This window comes from Lynx rufus, unplaced genomic scaffold (genome assembly GCF_022079265.1).
Source record: "Lynx rufus isolate CCGP_SWC_20201006 ecotype Redwood Valley unplaced genomic scaffold, mLynRuf1.p SCAF_1, whole genome shotgun sequence".
NCBI classification, from domain to species: Eukaryota; Metazoa; Chordata; class Mammalia; order Carnivora; family Felidae; genus Lynx; species Lynx rufus.
This window is the reverse complement of record NW_025814823.1, coordinates 84,501,947-84,521,590: the sequence shown is the minus strand read 5'-3', so window position 1 is coordinate 84,521,590 and position 19,644 is coordinate 84,501,947. Positions and strand designations below refer to the sequence as shown.

Sequence of the window (19,644 nt, the reverse complement as noted above, 5' to 3'; positions counted from 1 at the left end):
CAAATTATGAAAAGAGCCCAAATGTCCATCGACTGATGAATGGATAAAGAGGTGGTATATATATATATATATATATATATATATATATATATATATACACACACAATGAAATATTACTCTGTCATAAAAAAAGAATGAATTGTTACCATTTGTAAGGATGTGGATGGAGCTAGAGTATATTATGCTAAGCAAAATAAGCTAGTCATGGAAAGATCAATACCATATGATTTCACTCATATATGAAATTTAAGAAATGTATCAGATGAAAATTGGGGAAATAAAAGAGTGAGGCAAACCATAAAACAGACCCTAAACTATAGGGAACAAACTGAGGGTTGCTGGACAGGAGGCGGGCAGGGCTATTGGTTAAATAAGTGATGGGTATGAAGCAGGGTACATATTGTGAGGAGCTTGAGTGTTGTATGTACATGAATCACTAAATCTGAAATTAATATATTACGCTGTATGTTAACTAACTGGAATTTAAAGAAATAATTGGAAGAAACAAAACAAAGCCATCGGGCAACTAGATCACTCCAGAAGAGGTAAGTGACAACACTTGTTTTAGAGCCTGATCCAGGAGGACACTACGTTTTGTTGGGTCAGAGCGGGGAGATTCAGGAAGGAAAGGAAGAGCCAATGAAGAAGGAAGAAAATCAGGAGAGTGTGAAGTCACAGAAGCCAGTGGGATTTGGGGTGGGGGTGGGGTATGGAGGGAAAGATCTACACTGTCAGATGTTGCTCTGATGGAGGAGAGACCACAGCCAAGTGACCGTTCCATTCCAGCTGTTCCTTGAAAGGGAAAACGCCACTGGAGTCATTAGAAAAGAGAATGGGAAGTCAACAAGAGTCCACAGCAAATCTAGGCAACTTTTCAGAGGACTTTTGATGCAGACAGAGGGAATGGGCCCTGGGGTTCTAGAGAGGAGTCTAGTTGGTTTTTTAGGGTGGCTGATTCTGCACTGCATGCGTGCCCGTTGATGGCAACTGAGAGAGAGAAATTGAAGGTGAAGTACAAAATAGTAATTGTGGAGGCAACATCCATGAGCAGGCTGGAGAGGCTGGGGTCGGCACACAGGGGGAGGGCTTGGTACCATTCATTTCCCCACCATGCGCGGGCGCTTGCCACAAAAGCCACCCCTCCACAATTCCCCTGGCGCTAAGCGAAGTGCTTGGGCAATTCCTGCGGGAACTACACCTCCCGGCAGGCGCTACGCTAGGTGGCCAATGCGCAGGCGCGCGCTGCGGGCCTCTGTCTCTGCCCTCCCAGTAGCCCCGGCCCCTGTTCCCGGCTGCAGGCTCCGACGCGGAGGGGGACGGGTTCCTCTTAAAAGAGAAACGGCGGCTGTGCGCGCGAGGTGGGCCCTTGTCCATCTCTGCTCTCCGGGCCTGCGCGCAAGGCGGGGGAGGCGCAGGCGCATTCCGGGCGAGGGCGGGTGGGGGCGCGCAGGTAAGGCCGAGTCGGGGTGGGCCGCGGCGGGCGCTCTGGGTGGCCTGGTAGCTGCCTGTGGAATTGGCCAGCCCTACACACAGTGAGCGTTAAGTGGGACGGCCGGAGACCGGGTGGGAGAGCCCTCCAGACCCCGCCCCCACCCACATTCACCCCGCTATGAAGAGCGCCCCCAAAACACACGACCTCCCCTTCCCCCACCAACCAGTAAAGGCCCATGTTCTCTTCAAGGTGAAACTGTTTACCAACCCCTCATCCAGCCCCAGCTGAAATTTCTCCATGGAAGTCTCACGCCCCTTCCCCATAGCTTCCGTTTCTACACTTCAGTATGCCCGGGGTCAGGCCATTGTTCTGACATTGACTTTGTCTCCCTGCCTCCCACTCCACAGAGCTAGTTTACATGTCCTGTAAGCTGGAGTGGTTGGGCCCAATGGCAGGGGATGCTATTGAAATGACTTAGTTTTGCTCCAATTCATTGATGAGGAAACTGAGGCCCCAATGGCGGGTGGAGCCAGAGGCCCGGGATCAGGTACGCCCATATGCGTGTCTCCTCCACCTTGTAGGTCCTGGTGCCTATGGCTTCCTCCCCGGTGGACGCATCCCGCAGGCGGCAGGAGAAGCGACGGCAGCTGGACGCGCGCCGCAGCAAGTGCCGCATCCGCCTAGGTGGCCACATGGAGCAGTGGTGCCTTCTCAAGGAGCGGCTGGGTTTCTCCTTGCACTCGCAACTCGCTAAGTTCCTGTTGGACCGGTTAGGGGCCTGGGCGGGACTCTGGGGGAGGGCACCCAGGCTGCAACACCCAGTCCCCTCCCAGGGTCAGGTGGTGGCCCATTGCTCCTTACCACCCGTAGATTTCTCATTTCAGCAGAACCGCCTCTGTGATTTGTGGCCTTTGTGCCCTCCTGTTGGTCCCCAGTGAATAGAGGGGCCCTTAGGACTGGTCCCTTAAAAGTGTGGGAGTGCTGAGAGCAGTTGGCCTGGACCCCTACCTAAACTGCCTCTCTTCCCTACCCTGGCAGGTACACTTCTTCAGGCTGTGTGCTCTGTGCAGGTAGGTAGGGAATAGCTAAAGTTAGGGGGTTAGGAGCCAGGGAGGGAAGAGGGGCAACAGGGAGTGAGTGATGTGACCCAGCAGCATTCTCCATAAGGAGATTGGATCTGAGTGAGTTTGGGAAAAGGTGGAGAATTGGGGAGCCCAGGGTAGTTTGATGGGAACGTCCTATATAAAAGAGAGCAGTGTCTCAGGACCTTGCGGAGGTTCTGGGCTCTGAAGAATGGTAAAATGGACTAGACTGGGGTTGCCCAGGGAGCTGGGGGACAGGGCTGAATGTAGCCCCAGAGTGAGAGTAGGAGGCCTCCCCACTTGCCCTGACTGTTGTCTTCACCATTCCAGGTCCTGAGCCTTTGCCCCCCAAGGGTCTGCAGTATCTGGTGCTCCTGTCTCATGCCCACAGCCGAGAATGCAGCCTGGTGCCTGGGCTTCGGGGGCCCGGGGGCCAAGATGGGGGACTTGTGTGGGAGTGCTCTGCGGGCCACACCTTCTCCTGGGGCCCCTCTTCAGGACCCATATCTCCAGAGGAGCCCAAGCCAGTTTTCCGGCCAAGTACTGCCCCAAGAAGCTGGTGCCCAGAGGCCAGGAGTGGGCAAGCACCTGCAGGTAGGCTGGGGGAAAGAAGAGTTGTGGAGAAAAGGAAGGGAAGAGGTTCCCATCTCTTTTGCTTAGAGCTTCATTGTCTAAAAATTATCCTTTCTCAATGGAAAAACTATGCTTACAAGAAAATATATCCTTAAATATATTTTCAGGTATAAAAAGCAAAAAACAGCATAGGGCGTATGTTGTGTTACCCTTGGTGGAAAACTAAGAGGAGAAAGAATGTATGTATGCACTTAACGGATGTATAAAATATCTCTGGAAGGGCATGTAGGAAACCAGGCTGTCTGTGGGAAGAATAGGTGATTGGGAACAGTATTGGAAAAGAGGCTTTTCATAGTGTACTTTTTTATACTTTTATTTTCTGAACCCATGTGAATGTATCATTTCTAAAATAAAATATCCCTTCCCACTCCAGTAGCCTCTGCACCCTCCTCCTTCCCAAGAGTCCTCCCACCACTTCAGACCTTAGAAGTACACCTGTCCTCATCCCTCCAGCCCAGAGTTCCTTCCCCTTTGACCCTACAGGTTTGGAATCTGAGCATGATGAGAGGACTCAGGAGGCCAGGTCACCCAGGTGAGGTTGGGGGTGGGAGGGACAGGATAGACTTGGGTGGACAGTGCAGGTGAAGGAGCAGAGACTGAGGCTTGCCTTCCTTGGTCCAGCAGGGAAGTAGGACCCCTCCTGGAGACCTTCCCGCCCCCAGGAGAAGAGGGGGAGGAGGAAGACGAGGACGAAGAGGAGATGCTCAGTGAGGCCAGCCCATGGACCTACAGCTCCTCCCCAGATGAGCAAGTTGGGGCTGAAGGAGGATGCTGAACAGAGCAGGAGGAGGGAGGGAGCAGCTGGCCAGGGCTTCCAAAGCTTTGTAGACTTGGTGGGGAAGGCAGGATGGGCATTGGGGAAGGCAGAAAGAATTGGAGGCTTTGAATTGGGTGGAAGGTGGTAAAGTTAGGCTGTAGGGCAGAATGAAAGCTGAAAGCAGGTGTGAACAGAGATCCTGGGTAGGAGTAGGGCTGTTCTGAGTTTGGGATCTTAGCATTTCGGGGGCTCAGGGCTAGCTGAAAGCCCAGGGAAATAATGCCCTCCTCTTCCTTCTCTTTTCAGCAGTGATCCAGATGCCCCCAGACTCCTTCCTTCCCCTGTCACCCATACACTTAAGGAGGGGGAGACACCCCCAGCCCCAGCAGCTCTCCTCAATCCTCTTGCTGTACCATCCTCATCAACACCATCATTGAGTTCTGGAGCTCTTCCTACCGAAGTTGGGGTACAGCCGGAACTCAGAGGGACCCCTCAAGCAGCCCAGCAGACTGAGCCTCTGGCCAGGTAACCTGATGGCTGAGACAGAGGGCAGGGGCATCCCGGAACATGGCCCTCCCTCGAGGCCCTCTGCTCCCTCTTTGCTGCCCGTAGCCCTGGGATTCAGGCCCAGTCTGCTCTGACCTTGGCCTGGGAGGAGGACACGGCACAGATTGGCCCCAAGAGAATTAGGTAGGACTTGCAGAGCGGGGCTGGAGGGGGGAGAGTGAGAAGAGGGAGTTGAGGAGAGCCCGTGGGAGTCCTTATGCTCCTCCCTATCCTCCTCCTCCCAGGAAAGCTGCCAAAAGAGAGCTGCTGCCTTGTGACTTCCCTGGCTGCGGACGGATCTTCTCCAACCGACAGTATTTGAATGTGAGGAATGTGAGGGGCACAGATTGGGTTTTATGTGGCTTCAGAGGTGAGAAGCGCTGAAGGGGATGCTGAGGTGAAGGAGAAGCTGAAGCAAAGAAGCCTGGAATGTGGGTGGATTCAGAGATGGGAAGAGAAAGATGGGGGTGGATCTGCAGAGCTTACCTACAGTTAATAATCACTAAAGCAGACAGCTGGTAGATAAGGCAGAAAACCAAGCCACCAGTACACAGCTGCTGCCCACTACTGCTGGTTTCTTGGGCCCTCTAAGGGTCACGTGGAGATGATGATGGCATTCCTCAGGCTCTTGGAGTGCTAGTGACTGTTCTAAGCACTTGACATGGGTCAAGTCTTTTGATCTTCAAAAGATCCCTATGGAGTAGGTGCTGATACAGTTCCTGCTTTGCAAATGAGGAAACTGAAGCACACAAAATGGTTAAGCAGTTCCCAAGACTCCTTAGCTAGTGTGTGACGGTGCTGGGGTTGCTGAGTCCACACTCAGCCACCTGGCCCTGTTCGCTTGAGCAGGCAGTTCTAGTGCTAGAGGACTGGAAGATGGTCCTGTCCCCAGCCTAACTGCAGGAGAGGTTTGGGGCACAAAGAGGGAAGGGCCACAGCCCCCACACTCATCCAGAGCCCTCCCAGACCCAAGTGCTGAGGCAGAGACCCCAGACCAGAGGAATGGTGAGGCAAGGGTGGAAGGCATTTGGGCAGGAAATCCCTGGGCTGAGAAGAACTTTACCAGGGCTAGTCAAACGCACTTGAGCTTGTTAATGGAGGACACAGAAGCAGCCACCAGCAGCAGTTTAACTATGGGAAAGCGGGATTATAGATAAGGGGAAAGCCCATGGAATTTAGTGAGCCAGAATGTGACATTAGGTCAGACAGGAGAAATATTTCCAACAAATAATCAGGGAGTTAAAGAAGAACACACAGTCCCTAAAAGTGTTCCAGGTTGAAAGCATACACGTGTGTGTGTGTTTCTAAAGAAGATTTAGGAAAACACCATATAATGTATACCCATGGTTAGCAATAAAGTAGGCAATCTGGGTGATATTATTGTACATTAATATTGATATTAAAGAGGATAATCATACCTACCCAAATTGTGTTCTTATTCCCAGCAGACAGCAAATCCATGGTTAGGGAACCAGGAGTGTCACCAGAATGGCACTTTGTTCAGGGAACTGGTCATTGTAAGGAAGGTTGTGGCAAAAAGGTGAGGTAATGGAAGTCAAGGACAGAATAGGGTGAGGGCAGAGTTTGGTGTCAGGATGGGATGGTGGACTTATATACAGGTGAGGACTGGCCAGGATGATGTGAGCTGGTGGTGACAGAACTTTTGGGGGATGGGGAGGGGGCAGAGGAGCCTGCCTGCTGGGTCAGCTCTGGTGGTCTCCCTGAGACCACCTGTTTCCTTCCCTAGCACCACAAGAAGTACCAGCACATCCACCAAAAGTCCTTTTCCTGCCCAGAACCAGCCTGTGGGAAGTCCTTCAACTTTAAGAAACACCTGAAGGAGCATGTGAAATTGCACAGTGGTGAGTGGTAGAAATGCCTCCTCACTTCCCTCTCCTGTGGGTCCCTTCACCTCTCTCTCTGGGTGTTTTCATTTCTCCGTGAGTCCCTTCACTTCTCCATGTGGGTTCTGTCACCTCCCCCTGGCAGTCCCTTCACTTGCCCTGTGAGGCCTATCACCTCCTATCTGCAGGTGCCATCACACCCCTCTGTGGGATGACTCTCACTCACACTCAACTCTCTGTGTGTTGAGCACCTGCCTGCTTGAGACTGTTCTAGGTGTAGGATACAAAAGCGAACAGAGGCATCCACTCTAGTGATAACAGGGATACAAAGAGATGTGAAAGCAGGGAAGGGATGGAGAGCATGAGAGAGGAGTTTCTTTTGTAGAAAGGGAAGCTCCTTTGAGCAAAGACCTATGTGAAGGGAGGAATAGAGGCTTGTCCATGTCTATGGGCAGGCCTGGGGAGGCCCTGAACTGGCATCTGCATAGAATGTACCAGGAATGGAGAGGGGGCCAGGAAGTTAGAAAGGAAGGAAGAGAGGTCAGATAGGTAGCAGGGACCTCTAACACTACCATAAAAGATGGTTTGGCTTCTGGCTAAATGAGATGGGCACCATCCCAGGGTGTTGTGTAGCAGAACGACACAACTGACTTTAAAACTGACTTTGTGACTGCCATGTGGAGAAATGGGGCTGTAGGAATGTGCAGTGTGCAGTGATGGCAGCTTTAACACGCTGGTACAGTTGAGTTGATAAGAAGTGGCTGGAGGCTGATGTGAGCGTGAAAGTGGAGCTAGAAGGGCTGCTGTGAGAAGGACAGATTGGCCACAGGTGGATGGGCAGGAGGGCATCAACCTGACTTGAAGGATTCCAGCTTGAGCAACTGGAAAGAGGTGATGTGATTTCCTGAAAATGAGAGAGGCTTTAGGAAAGGGACAGTTTATTTGGGACATGATAATTTAGGCATCCCAGAAGATATGAATCTGGAGTCTGGAGATGGTGGGGGGAGGGGGAAAAAGTGTTAATCACAAGCACATGGGTGCTTCACAAGCACATTTGTTGCTGAAGGTGGAGTATACCTCCATGGAGTGAACATAGGTACAGAAGAGTAATGAATGGGACATGTGGAAAGGGCAGCTACAAAGTGACCAGTGAGGCAAGTGAAGAGAGCAGTACTTGAGGAACCAAGTGGAGAGATTGCTCCAGGGAGGAGGGACAGAGGGTGGGTTGTGCCAGTGCTATAAGACAGAGTAAGATGAGGATGAGGACTTTGGCTAGATAACAAGGTGGCATGTGACAAGGGAGAGGACAGCCAGAATCGAATTAGTTCAAGGCAGAGAGGAGCTAAAGAAGTGGAGATAGAGAATATGGACTACTCTTTGGAGTTTTGCTGTGAAGACAAGTAGAGAAATGGGGTCTTAGCTGGAGAGCTGTGAGCTTGGGGACACAGAGGGGAAAGGGATCCCACTGAGAGTAAAGGTTACTGATGCCTAGGTGGGGTGGGAAGCCTGCAGTCAGGGAGAAAAGGTGTGTTTCTGCACAATTGGAAGGTGGCTACAGTAGAGCAAGTATTCACATAAATGGTCACAAACAAGTTTGGTGATAGATTAGGTAAGGAGGAAGATGTGGGTATTCTCTCCTGGCTTTTCTCTTGGTGACTTTGAAAAATAAGATTACTGCTGAATGAGGCTGGCAGAGAGAGGAGGTAGTATGGAATAATTGTCTATTGGACTCCTGTGAGTGAGAGAGTGAAATACAGAGGCATATGGTGGACTCTTTAGACTTGTGGTTGTGGATGAAAAGTAGAGGCTGGTGGGTGGGTGGGTGGCATGGATTGTGGATTCTGTTTCTACTTCCCTTAGCACATCTGTGCAGGATCGGGCCAAATGTTTACCCTAAGTTGGATTTTAGCCAAACAGGTCCAGCTGAGGAAGAGTGGGGCCAGTGAATGGGTAGTATGAGTGAAGAAAGGCTACAAAGATGCCTTGGAACGGGAGTGTGGAGGGGCACAGTGGAAAGTCAGCGGGCTGCTGGACTGGCAGCGTGGAATCACAGGCTTATTGCAGCAGGACAAAGTAGTAGAAGGCCCTTGCTGGAACTGGCATGCTTGCAATTGCAGTTTCTGAAAAGGGTGGGAGACCAGGGACAGGGAGACCAGGGAACAGAAATATGGAGTGCTGGCTGAGGAGAGGGCCTGGAGCCAGAGATTTGTGCAGTGTGGTAGAGTGATGGGGAAGAAGGCTGTAAGCATACATGTGCCGTCTGACAGGTGGGGGTGAGACAGATGTCTAAAGGATGCCACAAGAAGTGACGATACCTCCAGTATGCCCTGCCCTGAGGCTTGGAGGTACAGGAGAAAAAGCATAGTGGGCCTGTGAGAGCTGCTGGAGAAGGGCAAAGGGCAGGTGCTGTTAGTGCTGGCAGGTTCAGGGAAAAAGGAACAGGTTGGCTGCTGACAGCCACAGGGCACTTTTGGGGGCTGAGAGGAGTGGGATAAGCAGGCTGAATGGGGACAGTACTCCTGTGAGGGTTGGCAGGTGGGTTGGGCTGAGGAGGGGCCACAGCCTGGGGATGAATGCTAGGGTGTCACCTGTACACCTGCAGACACCCGGGACTACATCTGTGAGTTCTGTGCCCGGTCTTTCCGCACCAGCAGCAACCTCGTCATCCACCGGCGCATCCACACTGGAGAGAAGCCCCTGCAGTGAGTGTGGGGGAGGTAGTATGGGTGGGAAGGTAGGGCTGTGGGTTGGAGCGGGGGAACTGCCATGGGGAAGTCAAGATGGGCTGAAGCACTGTCCTTCCCTCCGCTGTCCCTGGCTCAGGTGTGAGATCTGTGGGTTCACCTGCCGCCAGAAGGCCTCCCTGAACTGGCACCGGCGCAAGCATGCAGAGACAGCTGCTACTCTGCGCTTCCCCTGTGAGTTTTGTGGCAAGCGTTTTGAGAAGCCAGACAGCGTTGCAGCTCACTGCAGCAAAAGCCATCCAGCCCTGCTCCCAGCTCCACAGGAGTCACCCGGCCCTTTGGAACCCTGCCCCAATATCTCTGCCTCTGTGACCCTGAGGTCTGATGATGAGTCCAGGCCCTCTCTGGTTCCTGAAGCTCTGACCACACTCCATCAACAGTGAGCATTCCTGGGCTCTGAGAAGCCAGACCCTAGGGACTGAAGGGGAGCGGAAGAGAAGGGCCAGATGCCTAGTCCCCAGAAACTAAGGTGACAGGGAGTGTAGGGTGGGGGGCAAAAAAAAAAAAAACCAAGACAGGCTACTTTAGCCTTCTTAAACAACAAAATAAACTCAGTATTTTACAGTTGTGTGTGAGCAGAGTGAATGTTTTGGCACCTGAAGAATGGGAATCCTTATTCCTCTGGAAGCAGGCTCTGCTAGAATGTGCCTGAGTGCACCATAGGTGCAGGCCCTGTTTCTCTCTCTGTAGGCCCCTACCTCAAGGACCTAGCTTTCTTTCCCAATTTGGTTTGACACTTTGCAGTCCTTTTCAGTTGAGTGTCATACCTATTCTTGTGCTCAAGCAGGGCAGGCTGTGACAGTATGCAGAGCACTGGGTCATTCCAGAGGGATAGCTGGAGCAGGAATGGAGGTATGTGAGCCTGAGCCACATTTGTACTCTTCACTGAGAACCGAGTGTATAGGCCTTAAGAGTCTTGCCTTCCAGTGCAAAATCAAGGGGGCTCTACATGCAAGGTCACTTGGGAGGGGACAAGATATCTTGGAACTTCAAAAGAGCATGGCCCTTGGATCACTCTTGAAGTCTGCAAAGACAGCAGCCTCAAGCTTTGAGAAAAGAGGCTCTTGGTATCTGGAACCCAAACAAACAACTCTTTATTTCAACAGCCATAAGCAAAAAAATCACTGGACAACTCCAGATTTTCTACCCTGTCCTACTGCCTCTGTGGAGCTGTTTCCCCATGGCTCCAAGATTGATTTGGATATAACATTCTGATGTTTCATTTGGCAGTATCCTGCTTTATCCATGTGGTCTAAGTCTAGGTCCCAAAGCTAATGTGGCCCACCTAGCTAGAGAACAGTGTCCTGAGAGGGACCTTGATCTGGACACCATCAGGTCTGGCCCATGGGACAGGTGGATGCTTTGCTGAGGGCTCCTGCCCACCCTCACTGGAGTGGGCCTTCTCTGCTGGGCAGCAGGCTAATTGCTTATGGCAGGATGCCTTTCACAGAAATGAGAAATCTCATCATCTCTGCCTAAAAATTTCCCATCTCTCAGAGCCCCGGGAGAAAGCAGCAGAGAAGCTGTCAAGTGGAACCAGGAGGCAAGAAGACCGCAAGGCAGGTGGGTTGTCCCTGTGGCCACCCTGTGATCATTACCTGAAGAGGCAGGACAACAAAAGTATCCAGGAAGGAGAGCTAGAGGAGACTCAGGCTGGAAAAAGGGGACGGGACAAGAGAAGACAATACAGGTGGGAAACCAGGAAGAAAACATTTGAGGGCACAGTAGCAGCAATGGGAACACACCAATACCTGGGCTTTCTTCCATGTCTAGGTTTTCCCAGTTCCCTGCACCTATACCCCAGAGGTAGCAGGAAGGATGGACAGGAAGAGCTGACAAGGGAAATGGATGTAGGGGCGTGACAGGGGGTGAAAGACAGCCATGCTGTTTTTATACAGACTCCCATTTGCAGAGCTGCCCCACCATCCCTGTGGCAGTATATTGGTACTTGCTGAGCCCATTCCAGAGAAGCTTCTCAGCAAGTTTCCCTCAGCTGGGACACAAAAAGTCCGGCTTCTCCTGTTCTGCCTGCCCTGCAAAGATGAGGGCAGCTCCTGCGGTTGCTTGGGTGGCAGCGGTGGCGGCACGCGCTCGTGTGTGGGCCCGCTGGTGCTGTGAGAGCGAGCGACTGTGGCTGAAACACTTGCCGCACTCAGCACATTCTGCTGGCCGCTCGCCCAGGTGTGTCTTGCGGTGCAGTGCCAGTTTGGACCCCACGCTGAAGGCCTTGCCGCACTCAGGGCATTTGTGGGGCTTGTGACCAGCATGGTTGCGCCGGTGCACGTTGAGGTTAGATACGCACGTGAAACATTTGCCACACAACTCACAATGGTAGGGTTTCTCGCCTGTGTGTGTGCGCCGGTGCTTGGTGAGGTCAGAGCGGTCGCTGAAGCGGCGGCCGCACTCGGCACATGGGAAGGGCCTCTCGCCTGTGTGTATGCGCTGGTGCACCACTAGGTCAGAGCGCTGCCCAAAGCCCTTTCCACATGTAGTGCATGCGTGGGGCCGATCTCCCTGGTGGCTGCGCCTGTGGCGCAAAAGGGTGGAACTCTCGCTGAACCGGCGCCCACAGTCCCCGCACATGTAGGGCTTCTCACCTGTGTGTGTGCGCTGATGGCGCACGAGCGTGGCACTCTCCAAGAAGCCCTTTCCACACTCGGGGCACTTGAAGGGCTTCTCACCTGAGTGAATCTGTAGGTGTCGTGTTAGTGTTGAGCTCTTACCAAAGTTCTTCCCACACACACTGCACTGGTGTGCACCCGGAGCATGAGGCTGCGGAGGTGTGGAGTCTCCAGAGCTCCGGGCCACGTGGACGCGCGCGTGGCTCCGCAGCCCTGCGTAGCTGCGGAACGCCCGTGGGCATTGTGCGCAGCGGTGCAATGGGTCGGTGGGTGTGATGGGTGACCCCCACGGGTGTGCGCGCGCCTGGTGGAAGCGTAGCGCGCTCTGTCGGAAGGTGCGGGCACACAGCGGACAGCGGCGGGGCCGCTCTGGGGGATGCAGGCGGCGCCGGTGCAGCAGCAGAGCCGGGAGGTGTGGGAAGCTGCGGCCGCAGGCACGGCAAGAGCAGGAGCGGCTGCGCTGTCTATGTACACTCTGGTGCAGGTCGAGGTAGCCGCTGTGGCGGAAGCTCTGGCCGCACTCACTGCAGATGTAGAGTGTTTGGCCAGCATGGGCGCGTCGGTGCGCACGGAGGTCAGCAGCCAGGGCATAGCACTCACCACAGTCTAGGCAGCGGTAGCGGCTGTCACCGCCATGAGCACGCTCATGACGCAGCAGCACCGAACTGTAGCGGAAGCTCTTGCCACACTCACTGCATATGTAAGGCCTTCCTGCTGCTGCCGCCATCTCTGATGCAGCTAACATGGTGAGGGCCAGGCCGGGCGTGGGGGGGTGGAGTCCCCGGAATGCAGGCTGGCAGGGATGTGTGCCACTCCCACGCCAGGGTGCACCTCCTCAAACTGCGTGTTATTTTCCGTTTTCTGAAGGCCTAGAAAGGGAGTGGCAAAGGGAAGAAGGGGAGTTTTGGAAAACTGGTCTGCAGATTCTAGGTTCCTCTTCTTGTAAGCAGATTCTGTGTCTTTTTCTAGGGTGCGCTGCAGCCAAGTTCACCCTTCACTGCCAGCCCTATAGGGAGAAAGTCACTGTACGCTACAGTTAAAGCTGTAACAGCTACACCTTGGGGAATGGCCAGGTGAGCACAGAGTCCCTCATTTCTTGTAACTTCCTCAGCTAGGCCATCTCCTGCATTCCATTCTCCAAGAAGAGGCAAAGCCATAGGACTCCTAGAAATATGGGGAAGGAGGTCTTCGTGCCACCACGAAGGGCAGGAGGGATTCAGAGAGGGAGTTTGCCTCCAAAACTCTGCTTGGGAGGGGATGTGGAGTACCCAGCCAGTTTTCTGTCCTTAGGCCAGAGGTCTTAGCCTGGAGATACACTAGGAAACACCAAGAAGGGATGGGCAATGAGAAAGCCCCTGGGCCACAGAGCCTGCTTACCAGAAAAGGAACCTAGAATCTGCAGACCAGTTTTCCAAAACTCCCCTAGACCACATCGATAACCTTCCTCTGAGACCCTGGTTTCCTAAGTCACCAATGTGAACCCAGCCAGACATGGAAGGTCAAGGAGGGCAATGAGATGAAGCCTAAACCCATACGTAAGCAGAAGCCTGGGCAAAAAGTATCAGAAAGGGCTGGGGCCTGGGCAAAGGATGGTATCTGAGAAACCCCAAAGTACTGCACCTTGGCTTTGGACAATACCTGATAAACAACCACTCCACACTGGTACACAGCTTCAAAGTTCTCTGGCCTAACCTTGAGAAAGCAACTCTGGACCTGGGTGAAAGCAACCCTGGAAGGGGTGAAAAGGAACATGTGTAGTCCACAAAAAATAATATTGAAAGTTGATGGCATTTTCCTAGAAGTGCTTTTCACATTTTCAGGAAAAGCTGGGGAGAAGGAAGAAGCATTCCTTCTTAATTCTCAGTTCATCCAAGCTGTTTGCAAACATTCTACAGACATCCTTCATTGCCCTAGCTCCAGGGATCTAAGAACTCAGAATAGCAGAAAAGCCCCTTATGGGGATGGAATCTGTTCTGCTATTGTCTTTATCTCAGATGTTATCCCTGAATCCTAACAAGTTGGTCCAGGTAGCTGTCTGGGAGCAGAGTCAGGCTTTCTTTACAGAAACTCCTGTGGGCCTCATCACTGACTACTTCCCTCAAGGTCCAAGGATTGGTCCCAGCTAAATTCAGTGGAGATTAGGTGCAGTTACTATGAGTTATAGACTATCACTCAACGGGTCAGGGAGAGGAAGCAAACAAGTCAGCAATCATTTTCTTACTGGCAGATGGAAACATCATAAATACCTAGAGCTCTGGTTAAAACATCCCATAAATAGGATCCATTGAAAAAAATCCTTGAGAGGTGCCTGGGTGGCTCAGTTGGTTAAGCATGCGACTTCTCACAGCTCATGGGTTCAAGCCCTGCCTCAGGCTTTGTGCTGACAAATCAGAGCCTGGAACCTGCTTCAAATGTTGTGTCCCTCTCTCTGCCCCTTCCCCGCTCAGGCTGTCTTTCTCTCAAAAACAAACAAATAAACATTTAAAAAAGAAAAAAAAAGTCTTGAAAGCCACAAACCTTCAGGGGTGGGCTCAGGAGCTTCTGCTCCCCTCCACATTGGGCAGGAGTGGCCAATACAGGATGTTCTCTTCTCATGCCTTTGAAGCAGGATGTTCTGTACCCTGCGAAGATGAAGGAAGAGGGACAACATGAATTTAAACTGAGCAGAGGGGACAGAAGCAGGGAGAGAAAGAAGAGGGGAATATTGTTTTAATGGCCATTTTCAAATTTAAAAAACTAAAGAAAAGTATCATGAATCACTCTTTCACCTTCAGCATCTATTTACATTTTGCTCTCAAAATTTCTGTCCCATCTATGACATTCCTCCCGTCCCACACACTTTTTCTCTCTTTTTTTGGTCTGCAGTATTTTAAATCCCAGATATCTTATTCAAAGAGAATAAGTTTAAGCACAAACTGCAAGCAGGGGCAGGAGCCCCTCTGCAGACCTCTCTTAGGCAGTCTTTAGAGAGTCTCTCAGTTCTTTCATAGGGAACTTTCAACCCAGACACTTGGGCAGCTTACTCTAGCTGGTCTTCAATTCAAAAGAACTTTTACCCTCATGTGAATAAAACCTTCCCTCAGGACTCAGTGTTTGATCCCAAATGCCAAAGAGAGCAATGCACATTCCCTGGTGTGTGTTCCACTTTACTTGGGGGTCTGCAGGGACCATGGCACCTCTCAGACCAAGTTTCTGGGAAACCGCCCCCCTGCCTCCCAGGGCACATGCCCAAGGAAGGGAAGACAAATGCACAAACACAAACATGCATACGAGTGACATATAAAGATACAATTCTCCCCCCCACCCCTGCCCCATTACAAATGTGGAAATAAGACAGACCCTGATCTAGGGAGCAGGTTTGGTAATTCAGTACCAGAGTACACCCTTCAAGTCTCTCTTCTGTACTTCACCCCATGCTGGAACTTGCCCTGGGAGGAAATCTGAAAGGAAAAAACAAAAAAACAAAAAAAAAAAAATTACTGTGCAAAAACCAAAAAAAAAAAAAAATTTTTTTTAGACTGTCCTAACCACTTTGTCAATTGAGGGTTTTGAAGTTGTTAAACCACCAAATTCATTTTAAGTGTAAAAAAAGTAAGTGCAGGAGGGGAAAAAAAAAAGTACAGGAGGGCTTGGAAAGAGGGAAGGAAGTAATTATGTGTGATTTACTGAAAAGTCCTAAATGCTCAGTATTTTAAAGTAGTAACTTTCAAGCATCTAACACTTACAAATATTTACAAATGCTACATATGTAATTAATAAAAAACAGGTAATATAAGCTAATGAAAAAATTAACATTTACACTTGATTAAAAATAAGCTTCTGAGTTTTGTATCACTTTATTTTTGTGTCTTAATAGATTTTGCAGGGATTTCATACCATATCTAATTGATGTAATTGATATTACAGATCAAGAGTATGGTAATTAATTAGGATTTAGTACATTTACTAACAATCTACTATGAGAGCAGTTTAGTCCTTTTTCTTCTGAGTTGTGTCCTTCAGTCACTACAAAGATTTTCTTCCCTAGTTATCTGTTCTGCTGGGCCAACATTTCTGGGGCAGGATGAAGAGGCAAGTGATCATCTCACAATTTCTCCATCTTGAAGCCAGAGCTGGGTAAAACTGGAACAGGAGAGGGACTGAGGATTGTTCCTGCTGTACTGTCCACTATAATAGTCTTGAGCCACATGTGACTGAGCACTTGAAATGTGGCTGGTCCAAACTGAAATGTGCTGTAAAGGGTTAACTACACTCCTGATTTCAAAGATTTAGTATGAAAAAAGAATGCAAGATATCTCATTAATAATGTTTAATGTTGATTATATATATGTTGAAATGATAATGTTTTGTATATATTGGGTTAAATGAGATGTATTATTTAAAAAAAATTAATGTTTATTTTTGAGAGAGAGAGAGAGAGCATGAGTGGGGAAAGGGCAGAGAAAGAGGGAGACACAGAATCTGAAGCAGGCTCCAGGCTCTGAGCTGTCAGCACAGTTCTCATGAGACACAAGATCATGACCTGAGCCTAAGTCAGACACTTAACTGACTGAGCCACCCAGATGCCCCAAATGAAATGTATTATTAAAATTAATTGCCTACTTTGGGGCCTTTCCATTTATAGCTCCACCTGCAAAGCCCATTACCCCCTTCACTCAGTGCTTGGCTCCGATAGCCCCTCCTCAGAGAAGCTCTGCTGAGCGCCTTCACACCCCACAGCCTATCCCCTTGCTTGGTTTTATTCTGAGTAATCAGTGAAAGTAACAGGAAACAGTGATTCCCATCCATTCTGGGAAGGTTTCAGCCCCTTTTCTAGGTAAGGATGGAGTGTGGAATCTAGAGCACCAGAGTGGCTATTCCTTACTTTCTTTTCTTCCACAGAAGAAACAAGGTCCAGTACTTCAAAAGAAGTTACCCCTTCTAGCTTCAGGTCCAGTCTGACATGTTTAAGGAGCTGGTGGAAATAGGAATGACAGCTGCTTCCCATCCCAAGTGCCCAAGACTGATTATGATTCAAATACATTCTTTTGGAAGTTCTCCCTTCACAATTTTTTTCCTGTGAACTGGCAAGTGTGGACAAGGTGCGGATGTTGGCAGGGAGAGAGCACACATAGTAGGATAGTCTATTCCCTGTGTTCCTCTGACACACGGTTGCAAAACTGCAACCCAGAGGGGGCAGAGCTTCCCAGAACTGGGATATAAGAAGAGACTATATATATTGTTTTGAACCTTCCCTGGGCCTAGCAAGAAGTTGGGCACACATAGGGCACTCAATGCTTTTTAAACATGATGTATTAAACTGGCATACAAGTCTTTCAAATGTTAGATTCCTGGAGGAGTAGGAAGCCTCTCTCCAGTCATCTTATCCTCCGTAGCCCTATCTACTGCAGGTACTGCAAATACTCTGCTTTGGTTTACTGAAACAGAACTGTAAGATCCATAGGGGAACCACAGAGGCAAGTGTCCAAATTCTGGTTCTTCCATAATAAGTATTAGCTGTGTGACCTTGGACAGGGAACTTTAGGGGTTTGACACTCCTGCCTGGGAGAACCCAGTAAAGGAAACTATTATAACGTTTCATATGAAAAGAAGGTTAAAACATGTGTAAGTCTGACAACTGCGGTTGCTGAAGTTTTAGGTTTTACCCTCCTCAGGAAAGTTCCTCTAAAGAAGGATCCTGAATATGGGGTCTGTCTCTGACTTCGACCCTAAGGATCCTAAACGTTCTGCAAGACTTTTTAAATCCCTTCCCTGATCCCCCAAAGAACCCTTCTTCACAGGGTTAGAGCAGTGTAGGCATTCCGTAGCCCCACGCCGAACCCCGGGAGCTTTCAGAGTAAGCACGAAGACTGGTTGTTCATTTTAAGACTTGTTGCCTCGTACTTAACGGGAAGATGTACACAACTATTCACGGTAAGAGGAACGCCACACCTGAGAAGGTCGCAGCGCAGCCAATTCCGGGCGCTTCAGTCAACGGTGGTCGTCACGAGTTGCTTGGCGAAACTCTTCCGACCTCAGCTCCTCTCCCACGGCGCCAGTCCACCTTGAGGGCTAGACAGGGCACCAAAGACGTATTGAGGAGTCGGGGGTGATTAACGCCGACAGAGCTTGGTAGCTAAAGCTGCCCTTTTAATCCGTCTTAGCCTGGTGATATCTGCGTCGTGGGGCTGCGGGCCCGAAGGTGACCGGGGGAAGACGGGCGAGGACAGGCTGAGGGCAAGGCCTGGGAGGAGCAGGCCGCCCAGCGTGCCTTAGCGTCACTCGTTGCCGGGGCGGCGCTCGCAACAGCTGCAGGCGCTAGCAGCCCACAGCGGAGGGGCGAAGACCGGCGACAGTTGGAGATCGCTGCCCCGCGCCAACCCTGCCCTCCTAGCCCCTCAGTCCCCTCACCGGTCGCCGAATGGCTCCTTGTACACCACGCGGTTCCCACTCAGCTGGCTCGCCGACCCCTGCCTCCCAGACCGCGGGACTAAGGAGAAGGGAGGAAGGGACTGGCGGAGCGCTCGGCCGCCGAATAGGGGGAGCTGGGAGGCGGCTCGGAAAAGGGGTCACGCTGCAGTCCCGCTTTCCCCAGTTGGCCAGTGGTTGACCTCAGGCGAGCCGCGTCACTGGTTGCTGGGATGACTAGATGACTAGGAGGCGTAGGAACTCCACTGACTGTTCTGTGTCCCAAATCGCGGTGAGGGGGCGGGGCTACCACTGCCAGCCAAATACCACCTCCCTCCTCGACAAGGCTCCGCCTTCTTCCCAGGAGTAACCAGTCTCTACCTCCTCTTTTGTCCGTCCGCCCCTTGGTTCCACCCAATCAGAGGAAAGGGCGCTGAGACCTGGGCACCGCCTCAGTCCGCGGTGGCTTAGTTCCGGTGCAGAGTCTAGTCTTCCAGTTGCTAGCACACGCCTAGTGGGACGCGGACGAGAGTCCTTGCGGCTGCTGTCGCCCAGGTAACGGATGCTTGGCGCTGAGCGGCCGCGGGTGCCACCCTCCCAAATCGTTCCAGTGGTTAGTAACTTTTTTACAGTAACTTTTTTACAGTAAGGCCACACTGGGTACCTATTATCGCGCTTAATCCTCGCCACAGCCCTGACAATCAGGTTCCCACAAATTAATGTCTAAGGTCGCACTGCCGGGGCTGGGGGTACTCCTGGTCTGCTTTCCAGCCACCTCTTCAAGAGCTGCTAGGCAGAGCTTCCTGTCCAAATGTTGAGACTTCAACCACTGAGAGATGGAAGTGCCAACTGATTTCTGGAAATGAATGGAAGTGGGAGCATAACAGTCCCCTCTTCCAGGCTACCGATCATCCAGAACAGACTACCGAGAATGGTACCCGCTCTAATCTTCCTTTCACGGACACTTAGTACTACTGCTCATTCTGCTACACATCCAGAGCTTCTGTCCCTCTACTCTGCTCAGGAGCTCCTTAAATCAGTGTACATTTAGACTCTTCATGCCCTACCCCCTGGTTCAGACCGGAATGCTTTTCTGCTTTTAATTCCAACCATTCTTAAAAGTTTAGTCAAATGTCATCCTATGGCGGGATGCTCCTCTTCACCCTCAATCCTGGGTGCACCCATGCTGCAATGCAACCCTCTACAGTGGTATAGTCAGATGAAGGCTGTCATCTCCACAGTTATAGGACAGGCCTTGTTCTACTCATAAGCAATGCCACATCATAGATGCTCAATGAGTGTTTGCTGACCCACATATGACAGTATTGTGTAAGGAGTAAAGGTATGGCAGCAGCAGGCAAGGAAGCAAAAAAATGGACACAGGGTGTCCACTGGGGTGATGAGCCTGAACCAGGAAGAGATAGATGTGGGAGAAGTAGAAGAGGAAAATGTGCCTGCTGTAAAGTGCCATATGCAGATAAGGTAATGTTATGTAGAAGATGACTAGTTGAGAATAATTCCAAAGCCTTTCAAGCCCGAGAAATGGATTAATTAGGACATTTCTGAATTCATTGTTCAGCATTGATGACATGTGTTTA

At 50.9% G+C, this 19,644-nt stretch overlaps 2 protein-coding genes across 10 annotated transcripts; one reads left to right on the top strand and one right to left on the bottom strand.

The window, feature by feature from the left end:
* The first annotated feature begins 1,283 nt into the window (after nucleotides 1–1,283).
* ZNF692 (zinc finger protein 692) lies at nucleotides 1,284–10,028 on the top strand. Of its 8 annotated transcripts, none has more exons than XM_047082217.1 (12): nucleotides 1,284–1,358; nucleotides 2,014–2,201; nucleotides 2,471–2,502; nucleotides 2,845–3,108; nucleotides 3,631–3,679; nucleotides 3,772–3,894; nucleotides 4,214–4,429; nucleotides 4,517–4,594; nucleotides 4,696–4,774; nucleotides 6,198–6,312; nucleotides 8,897–8,996; nucleotides 9,118–10,028. In XM_047082217.1, the coding sequence occupies exons 2-12, from the start codon at nucleotides 2,026–2,028 to the stop codon at nucleotides 9,419–9,421; spliced, it is 1,536 nt and encodes a 511-aa protein (XP_046938173.1). In that variant the 5' UTR covers nucleotides 1,284–1,358; nucleotides 2,014–2,025; the 3' UTR covers nucleotides 9,422–10,028. The 8 variants fall into 8 exon arrangements, with proteins under 8 accessions (XP_046938173.1, XP_046938160.1, XP_046938168.1 ...); XM_047082204.1 differs by having other exon boundaries at nucleotides 4,211–4,429; XM_047082212.1 differs by having other exon boundaries at nucleotides 3,769–3,894.
* Nucleotides 10,029–10,108: 80 nt separating this feature from the next.
* Nucleotides 10,109–18,169, bottom strand: ZNF672 (zinc finger protein 672). Of its 2 annotated transcripts, XM_047082238.1 has the most exons (6): nucleotides 18,050–18,169; nucleotides 17,591–17,710; nucleotides 14,999–15,099; nucleotides 14,177–14,280; nucleotides 13,298–13,388; nucleotides 10,109–12,528 (listed from the first exon to the last, which is right to left on the bottom strand). In XM_047082238.1, exon 6 carries the CDS (start codon nucleotides 12,402–12,404, stop codon nucleotides 11,028–11,030), a length of 1,377 nt encoding a protein of 458 aa, XP_046938194.1. In that variant the 5' UTR covers nucleotides 12,405–12,528; nucleotides 13,298–13,388; nucleotides 14,177–14,280; nucleotides 14,999–15,099; nucleotides 17,591–17,710; nucleotides 18,050–18,169; the 3' UTR covers nucleotides 10,109–11,027. The 2 variants fall into 2 exon arrangements, with proteins under 2 accessions (XP_046938194.1, XP_046938196.1); XM_047082240.1 differs by lacking the exon at nucleotides 13,298–13,388.
* Nucleotides 18,170–19,644: the final 1,475 nt, after the last annotated feature.